At 40.2% G+C, this 10000-nt stretch overlaps 1 protein-coding gene across 4 annotated transcripts in view; it reads left to right on the forward strand.

Moving 5' to 3' along the window:
* The window catches only part of atp11b (ATPase phospholipid transporting 11B (putative)), a 96615-nt gene that overhangs the window by 46115 nt on the left and 40500 nt on the right, over window positions 1–10000 (forward strand). For all 4 annotated transcript variants that reach the window (XM_056448086.1, XM_056448087.1, XM_056448085.1 and 1 more), the window contains exons 19-24: window positions 1487–1690; window positions 5388–5541; window positions 8245–8347; window positions 8506–8651; window positions 8738–8797; window positions 9935–10000. The exon at window positions 9935–10000 is cut by the window's right edge and continues 62 nt beyond it. In XM_056448086.1, the coding sequence (XP_056304061.1) occupies window positions 1487–1690; window positions 5388–5541; window positions 8245–8347; window positions 8506–8651; window positions 8738–8797; window positions 9935–10000 (733 nt within the window). The remainder of the gene's footprint in view (window positions 1–1486; window positions 1691–5387; window positions 5542–8244; window positions 8348–8505; window positions 8652–8737; window positions 8798–9934) is intronic.

Here is a 10000-nt window from a genome sequence, read left to right on the forward strand (position 1 = left end):
GTTTATAAAAAGCATAGTTCTGAAGAAAGTGTGCTTTTTTGATGAACAGACATACTCAGATGAATCCTCCATGTGGCGTGTTGATGTGATCGTGTTATTCGTGCGGTACATGCACTGTAAAGTCATTATGTTCTGAGCCAGTGGTCTACAACTGTCTGAATTGCATCTGTTTTTTGACCAGAGGAGAGCTGGTCCACCAAATGATTTCTTTATTCCAAGAATTTTCTCATTTCCATCATTTGTTTTTGTTTTTTGCCTCTGTCTCCTTTGGCAAGCTTAATTAGGCCTGTTAGATCATCCCTAAAATCACATCCTTCAACATTGGGTGCGTTTCTATTACAAAATATCGTAATCTGGCCCATATCGGTACTGGTATTGAAATAAAGCCCACATCAGTATTGGGCCAGTATGGGTATAAGTACTGGTTTCAGGATTGAACCCAAATTGATACTGATATTGGCCCCATATAGTACTGGTATCAAAATTGGGTCAGTATTGCTATTGGTTTCAGAATTGCTATTGGGCACTGGTATCGTGCCCATTTCAATATTGGTAAAAGTATTGCTACTGGTATCGAAATTGTGCCAGTATCAGTACTGGTTTCAGTATTGTTATCAGGTACGGCTATTGTGCCCATACCGGTATCGGGACTGGTATTGGTATTGAAATCTGGCCCTAGGTATGGGTAAATGTTTTGGTAGTGTACTGTATCGAAATCGGGCCAGTATCAGTACTGGTTTTGGTATCAGATACTGGTATTGTCCCCATATCATTATGAATACTGATATTGATACTGGTTTCAAAATTGGGCCAGTATTGGTAACAGTATTGGTTTCAGTATCGATATTGGCTACTAGTATTGTGCCCATATCTGTATTGTTACTAGTATTGGTACTGGTATCGAAATCGGGCCAGTATATGCATCAGTATTGGTTTCAGAATCTGTATTGCGCACTGGTATTGTGCCCATATCGGTATCTGTAATAGTATTGGTAGCCTACTGGCATAAAAATTGGGCCCAGTATCAGTACTGTTTTCAGTATCAGTTGCTGGTATTGTGCCCATATCGGTATCAGTACTGGTATTGATACTGGTATTGAAATCAGGCCTGTATCGAAATTGGACCAGTATCTGTATCAGTATTGGTTTTAGTATCAGTATCAAGTACTAGTATCGTGCCCATACTGGTATCGGTATTGGTACTGGTATCAAAATCAGGTCAGTATCAGTATCAATGCTGATAAAATCTTTTCGCGATATTTAAGAGTTGATAAAAATTACGTATTATATTACGTTGCCTACTTCATGTGACCTGTAAATGCAACGAAAAAAGACGTTATCATTGATTTTTCGAATCAAAAGGTCAGAGTTTTCAGTATTCACAGTTTCAGCAGAACGGAACACAATTATTATGCAGTTAATGGCAACATGCCTAACGATATTTACATTGAACTGAACAGATTTTTTTGTATTTGTGTGTTTGCAGGCTTCAGGATAAGGTCCAGGAGACTATTGAAGCCCTGCGATTGGCTGGAATCAAAGTGTGGGTGTTGACAGGAGACAAGCACGAGACGGCGGTCAGCGTGAGCCTCTCCTGTGGTCATTTCCATCGCACTATGAACATCCTGGAGCTTGTTCAGCAGAAATCAGACAACGAGTGCGCAGAGCAGCTCCGCAGGCTGGCCCGGAGGTACAGCTCACCATACACAGATTCACACACCATTTAAATGTCTTTTTTTACTCAAAAGTGGTCTGATAGTGAAGCTATTTGAGTAGGGATGAACCGAAAATAAAATTCTGGGACAAATACTACGGTGGCTCAGTAGTTAACACGGTCACCTCACTGTAAGAAGGTCACTGGTTCGAGTCCCTGCTGGGCCAGTTGGCATTTCTGTATGGAGTTTGCATGTTCTCCCCGTGTTGGTGTGGGTTTCCTGCGGGTGCTCCGGATTCCCCCACAGTCCAAACACATGCGCTAAAGGTGAACTAGATGAGCTAAGTTGGTCGTAGTGTATGTGTGTGTGTGAATGTGAGAGTGTATGGGTGTTTCCCAGTACTGGCTTCCGACTGGAAAGGCATTCTTTGCATATAAACATATGCTGGAATAGTTAGTTGTTCATTCCGCTGTGGTGACCCCTGATAAATAAGGGACTAAGCTAAAGGAACGAATGAATGAGTTAAAGAATGTACAGATACTATTATTAGTACGGGCCTGTATCGGTATCATTACTGGTATCAGTATTGGGGCCCGTATCTTTACTGGTATAACAATAACAGTACCAATACACATACCGGCCCAAAAGCAGTACAGATACGGGCCAGATACCACTACCAGTACCGATAACGATAATAGTACCAATAACAGCCCAATACCAGTACCAATAAAATTCGGTGCATCCCTTTATTTAAGAGTACAAGCGTCTTTGTTGAAATGGGCTGATGGGAATATAGAGTACTTTAGTTCCAATGGTGTCATTTCCTGTGGTTCCCGTGGGGTCTTTTAAAAGTCTTTGTTAAAGTAAGTCATGAACTAAAGCAAATTGCTTCCTGATCAATAACAACTTTAAACTATTTTATCTGAAGCAAAGATGTACTTAAAAAGTGCACAAAAAGACAATAAAGACTGCGAACTTAACGGCTTAAATGAAGGGAAAAACTACAATCCCATGAAGCATTGCAGAGAGACGCAATAAAAGTAGAAATGGCGGAGAAATATAAAAGTAGTCATTTAAAGTCATTGGACCAACTCAGTTGTGTCTTTCTCAGTGCTTCATGGGAGTTGTTGGAGTTAAAGGTCAATCTTGCTGCACCGTGACTCCCTAATGGAATTTTCCACACAGTATGTTAAGTATATATGCTAATGTAGTTTTTTCTGGCACAATTTCTCCTAACAAACGATGATAATAAAAGTTGAAAACAGACGTTTAAACCGAAAAGAGAAATAATCGAACTCTTTAGTATTCCTGAATACCTGTAACTAATGGAGCACCATAGATATTTACATTAGATGTCGCCTATGCTGTGGCTGTCTATTGGATGGAATGCGTCAATAGAGCCACCATTTTGGTACAGGGTAGCGCTCCTTTGAAATTAATGTGGGACCAAGGTGCAGTGGAGGACTGGCCATCCAGAGCCAGAGATATATACGTATATATACATGTATCTATGATCGGGAGTTTTCCTGGTGGTCAGTATGCACATTTTTTATTTAATTATGAAATGTATAAAATTACATCATCAACCGATAAGTGACGGCACGGACATTGCTTAAAAAAAAAAAGAGCATGTGTTTGTGTGCTTGGAAATGTATTATCCACCCTCGCTGTTAAATTTTATCTAATCCTAGTCCTAAAACACACCTCCTCTCATGCTTTCGCTTCTAATACTAGCGGAGGGAACGATTCGTTTGTGCATGAATCTTCGTTATGAACGACTGGTGTGAACCATCGATATCCCTGCATCTCACCTTTCTGATCTAAATGTTATATAACATTTGTAATTTTCAATAATTTAGGGTGGACAGGGTGCACATTGAGGCCCAGGCACTGTTATGTTAACAGGCATCCTTAAAGGGCCATGAACCCCCCCCACCCCCCACCCGTCTCAGCAGGGTGTTTTCACATCTCTACTTTGAAAAAAGTCAGAAAAGTGTGTGAGTTCAGCTCTGTTTAGGTGGGAGTGTCGAGTGGCGAAAGAAGGGTTTGCATAAAAATGGAAGTTTTCGGTTCGAGCACGCGCTTATTTTTTACAGAGGCAAAACAACACACAGACGCAGTGGAGAAAGACAGCGACTGTTTACATGGACATCAGTAATCAAATTATTTGCCAAATGATTAATTTGTCGACTTTAACTGCAGTTTGGCACTTTCACTGTCATTCAGGAACATTTCATGCATGTCCCCTGTCACAAATGAGACATTGTATGCGAGGAGCTGCTGGAAGAGTAGTTTTAATGGAATGTTTAATACCGCACGGCGAATGGGAGAAGAAAAAAACTCTGCATTTCTCGGTAACTTGGATGCACTCGGTAGGTAGCGTGAGAAAGCCGTGTGTGTACAGACTATCCTGTCACAAAATGCTGCGAAAATTCTACATGACAGTAATTGTTTGATTAAGGTGTTTACATTCAGAGAGCAGCATTTACAGCGGATCTTTCAGCCCATCGTATTGTAGTGTTATTAACGTACTGTAAACTTAGTAACTAAATCATTTTGACTAAGGTCTGTCTTTATAAACTGAAAGATTACTGCTCATGATATGAACTAAATTTGCCTCTGAATAAACAAACAAAGACCACCGATCACACACTTACCAAATCTGTAGAGACAGGACAATCAACACCAACTGGAACTGCATCTTTTTTAAAAGGAGATGAGCGAAAAATTCGGATTTTACCATTTCCAGATGTGAAAAGCTCTCGGTTAAAAAATGTTCCTTACAGACATATTTCTATCTTTCTCAAAAGACTTTCTCTTGAATTAATGCTGTACAGTACCAATATGGTGGCGGTATTGACATGTGCTCGGGGTCTATATGCGATATCTAGTGTATATATCTATGATGGAATGCTAACAAGGTAAAGCCTGGCTTTATTTACACTTTAAACTTGACTTTATTTTATTTTAATGTTTGCATCCCTCATTATCTCCCATAAATTTGCTAAATAATAAATAATTAATAAATAGATTTTTTATTGTCTGACATGATTACTGGATATATTTAAATAAAATTCAAGTTAATTACAATGAGAAATAATGTTAATAATAATAATAATAATAACAAGTCTTTCTTGGCCATCTGTATTATTTTCTGGGTGACCCATTTTACCCCAAGGGTCACCAGTTTTTCATTAAAGGAAGCATAATAAACTGCCAAAGGGGAAAGCAAAATAATATGTTTTTTGCTTTGAAATAAGATCATTTTACTTACCAAAGTGGCAGATTATTTTGCTTGTTTTAAGGAAAAACTCACTTAATTTTGACTTATTATTTCTGAAAACAAAATTATATATTTTTAAATTAAATTTGCAACATATAGTCCAAATATAATGTGCTGGTATGATGTATGTGAGTAGTTTAGTTGTGTGTTTGCAATGGGTGTGATGGTGTTGTGTGTTTGTCCAGCATTAAAGAGGATCATGTCATGGTGAAATCCCAAAAATGGCAATCAGTGAGCAAGCGGAGATGAATATACCCATAAAAAAACAGATATAGTTTAAAAATAGTGTCCCAAAAGCCACTAAGCTGTATACCAGAGCAAAACATACGCGTGTGAGTGTCTGGGGTGGATTTACAGCAATTACAGGCAGGATCTGTATGCTGAAAGTGCTTTGAGGAGCTCAATGTTGTGTTTGCGGATGGCTGTGATGCTCTTGTGTGTTTGTCCAGGATTAAAGAGGATCATGTGATCCAGCACGGGCTGGTGGTTGACGGGGCCAGTCTGTCTCTGGCTCTGCGGGAGCATGAGAAACTCTTCATGGAGGTGTGTAAGAACTGCTCGGCGGTGCTCTGCTGCAGGATGGCACCTCTCCAGAAAGCCAAGGTGAGGTCGCTGACCCTTCCTCATGTCTACATCTCACTGTATCCCCCAGAGGCCATGCTCAATACTCACTGTTAACCCTCGTGTACTGTTCAAATTGACTACCCTTTCATTATGTTCAGGGCTGTTTTTGCCCCATTGACTTCCATTATAATCACATTTTTGAATTGTAAAGACATGACAGCACACACTCATGCACTCTTGATTGTTTCTGGTTTTCCCAGTTGGAAAGAGTAAAATGAGTCTTCTTTTTTTTCATCAGTTGGCACCATTAGCTGAGCTATTTATTTCGATTTTCTCAGACATATCAAGATAAGTGCACAAAGGTCTCTCTCTTGTGCTGTGTTTACACCAGACGCGGCATGTGTGAATAAATCGTGCTATTCGCATGCAAGTGGATACATGAACATTTTGAGTAAATAGATTTGTGAACCATTTCATTCGCATGTCAAATTCACCTCACAATAGATGCAGATTTGTGTCATGTGCAGGGCTTCTGTCTGCCCGGTGACTCTAGTTTTGTTGCTAAACGGCTAACATGGATTTTATTGAGAGAGTAGCTGTGCTTTATGTCAGTGGTCCTCAACCACTGGGCCATGGACCGTTACCGGTCCGTGGATCAATTGGTACCGGGCCGCACAATTATTTTAGTTTTATTTATTATCTGAGTCTGAACGATCTTTTATTTTGAAAAATGACCGTATTCTCTCGCTTACATCTCGGTCACTTGAGTGCCCAAAATTTAACCCAGAAGCAGCAAAATGAGTAAGAAACAGACATCTTTGGAATGTTTCTTTGCAAAGGGGGAAAAGGCCCTGTGAAGGACCCACGAACTGCCAAGAAATGGATCCGCAAACCATTTGTCAACAAATCAGGTGAATCCAGCCTGTCTCTGCAAGAAGATCAACTGCTGGAGATTGCAAATGACGGTGACCTTTAAGGATCCATTTGCATATCGCATCTTTTCAAGAGTTCAGATAAGTTCGTTGTTTCCAATGGAGGTGCACGGCTTGCGTGCACAAGCGGCGGGACGCGCTTGTGCCTTCCAGACACACCGAGTTGAATGAATGAAGATTGTATGGAATATACACATTTCAGTCGACTAAATATCTCAGACAAACACAGAACACCCAAACCCTGCAGTGCTTTGTAATTTTCTCCATAAATAAAACAGAGTGAAAACGGAAAACAGAAAGAAAACGGTTGATGGTTGAGAGCTCCTGATTGAGAGCTCCTGATTGGTTAACGTGGCATAAATGTCCGCTTAAGTTCAGATTTTCCAGCTCGACAACTTGCGCATTAAGCACGTCAAATGCGCAAAGCACTCAATTTGTGGCGCTTCATTCATGCGAATCTCATCATTTGTGCCTCCTTATTCACACAAATCGCATCGTTCGCGCCGCCTCATTCAGGCGAATCGCATTGTTCGTGCTGCTTCATTCATGCGAAATGCATTATTTGCGCCGCCTCATTCACGCGAATCGCATCATTCGCGATGCCTCATTCAGGGGAATCGCATCAAGTGCGCCACCTCTTTCACGTGGATCGCATCAATTTGCGCCACCTACTTCACGCGAATCGCATCATTCCCGATGCCTCATTCAGGGGAATCGCATCAAGTGCGCCACCTCTTTCACGTGGATCGCATCAATTTGCGCCACCTCATTTACGCAAATCGCATCAATTTGCGCCAACTCATTCACGCGAATCGCATCATTCACGATGCCTCATTTACGCGAATCGCATCAATTTGTGCCACCTCATTCACGTGAATCGCATCAACTTGGGCCACCTCATTCACGCGAATCGCACCATTCACGATGCCTCATTCACGGGAATCGCATCAATTGCGCCGCCTCATTCACACGAATTGTATCATTTGCGATGCCTCATTCACGAATTGCGCCACCTCATTCACACGAATCGCATCAATCGCGCCGCCTCATTCACACGAATCGTATAATTTGCGATGCCTCATTCACGCGAATTACATCAATCGTGCCGCCTCAGTCACGTGAATCGCATCATTCACATGAATCGCATCATTTGCGGTGCCTCATTTATGTGAATCGCATAGTTTGCGCCGCCTTATTTACGCGAATCGCATCATTCGCGCGGCATCATTCACGCGAATCGCATCATTTGCGGCACCTCATTCATGCGAATCGCACCGCTTGCGCCACCTAATTCACCTGAATCGGATCATTCGCGCTGCCTCATTCATCCGCGTCTTGTGTGAACACACTATTACACACACACACACTATGCTCCATATAAAAGCCAGAAACTAAGCTTTTTTGCACTGCAACTGATGATCAACAGTAAAAATAACTAATCTGACCTCTTCCCAACAGGGAAAACCAGCAACAATCAAGCATACATGATTATATGGTGTCATGGCTTTGCAATCAAAAAGTGTCGATATAATGGAAGCCAATGGGGCAAAAACATCCCCGAACATAACAGCGGGGTAGTAAATTTGCCAAGAGTGTATTGTTGAAAATCTTCAAAGTATTTTCCCAAAATATGTGTAAAAATAAGATTTGTCACCAGAAATCGTTCCATTTGCTGAAACACAGAGTAAGTTGTGGCCTCAAAATCACCCCAGAGTGGATGAAAACATCCCCAACAGCACACAAAGTGCAACAACACTGGCCTGTTGTTTTCATAGTGCTGGTGTTAATGGCCCCTGTGTGTTTTTGGCAGGTGGTGCGACTGTTGAAAACATCCCCAGAGAAGCCCATCACTTTAGCCATTGGTGACGGAGCCAATGATGTCAGCATGATCCAAGAGGCTCACGTTGGTATTGGTAGGTGACCACACTCTCAATGGGGCTGTTTGAGGTTCTAAACAAATTAAGAGAAATCTTTTACAGTTTTGAATGATATCTTGAGCATATCTGTGCTGTAATAATACAGGGTGTTCAGGGATCCTTAAAGTCTTAAAATGTCCTTAATCTCTATGCAGGAATCATGGGAAAAGAAGGAAGGCAAGCCGTGCGAAACAGCGACTATGCATTCGCGAGGTTCAAATTCCTCGCTAAATTGCTGCTTGTACACGGCCATTTCTACTACATTAGAATAGCAACCCTTGTGCAATACTTTTTCTACAAGGTACGTGTTCTCACATTGAGAGATGTGTTGTGCTGTTTTCATAAGCAAGGGGTGTTTATAATGCTCTCTGTGTTTTTCTTCTGCAGAATGTGTGCTTTATCACTCCCCAGTTTTTATACCAGTTCTTCTGTTTGTTCTCACAACAAGTAAGTGTCTCCTGATGCTACAGTTTTTGTTGATACAGGATGTTTTTTAAAAGGATGGTGCACCCAAAACTGAAAATTGCCTCATTGTTTATTGGTTTTAAACTCTTATGGGGGGGGTTATATATAAGATATTTTAAAGAACGTTGGTTGCTGGCACCCATCGACTTCTATAGTAAAATGATAATGACTTCATTGTTTATTGGTTTTAAACCTTTATGGGTTTTTTCATTCTGTTGAACACAAAAGAAGATATTTTGAAGAATGTTTGTTGCTGACACCATTGACCTCCACAGTAGACGTCCCTAGTAAATGATAATTACCTCATTGTTTATTGGTTTTATACCTTTATGAGTTTTTTCTCTTCTGTTTAACACAAAAGAGGATATTTTGAAGAATGTTGGTTGCTGGCACCCATTGACTTCCATAGTAGACTTCCATAGTAAAATGATAATTACCTCATTTTTAATTGGTTTTAAACCTTTATGGGTTTATTTTTTTCTGTTGAACACAAAAGAAGATATTTTGAAGAATGTTTGTTGCTGGCACCCATCGACATCTTTTGTAAAATGTTAATTACCTCATTGTTTATTGATTTTAAACCTTTATGGGGTTATTTCTCTTCTGTTGAACACAAAAAATGATATTTTGAAGAATGTTTGTTGCTGGCACCCATTGACTTCTATAGTAAAATGAAAATTACCTCATTGTTTATTGTTTTTAAACCTTTAGAGCTTAGTTTTTGCTTTCCATTGAACGCAATAGAAGATATTTCGAAGAATGTTGCTGACACCCTTTGACCTCCATAGTAGACTTCCATAGTACAATGATAATTACCTCATTGTTTACTGGTTTCATACCTTTATGGGTTTTTTTTCTTATGTTGAACACAAAAGAATATATTTTGAAGAATGTTGGTTGCTGGCACCCATCGACATCTATAGTAAAATGCTAATTACCTCATTGTTTATTGGTTTTAAACATTTATATATTTTTTTCTCTACTGTTTAACATCAAAGAAGATATTTTGAAGAATGTTTGTTGCTGGCACCCATTGATTTCCATAGTACTTTCTCTGATTTTACTGATTTTTCTCAGTTTTTATTGCAGATGTTTGACATGCTCTCTTGTGCTCAACAGACTCTCTATGACAGCGTGTATCTGACGCTGTATAATATCTGCTTCACCTCTCTGCCCATACTGGTG

The sequence above is a fragment of the Danio aesculapii genome, chromosome 22 (assembly GCF_903798145.1).
Source record: "Danio aesculapii chromosome 22, fDanAes4.1, whole genome shotgun sequence".
Taxonomy (NCBI): Eukaryota; Metazoa; Chordata; class Actinopteri; order Cypriniformes; family Danionidae; genus Danio; species Danio aesculapii.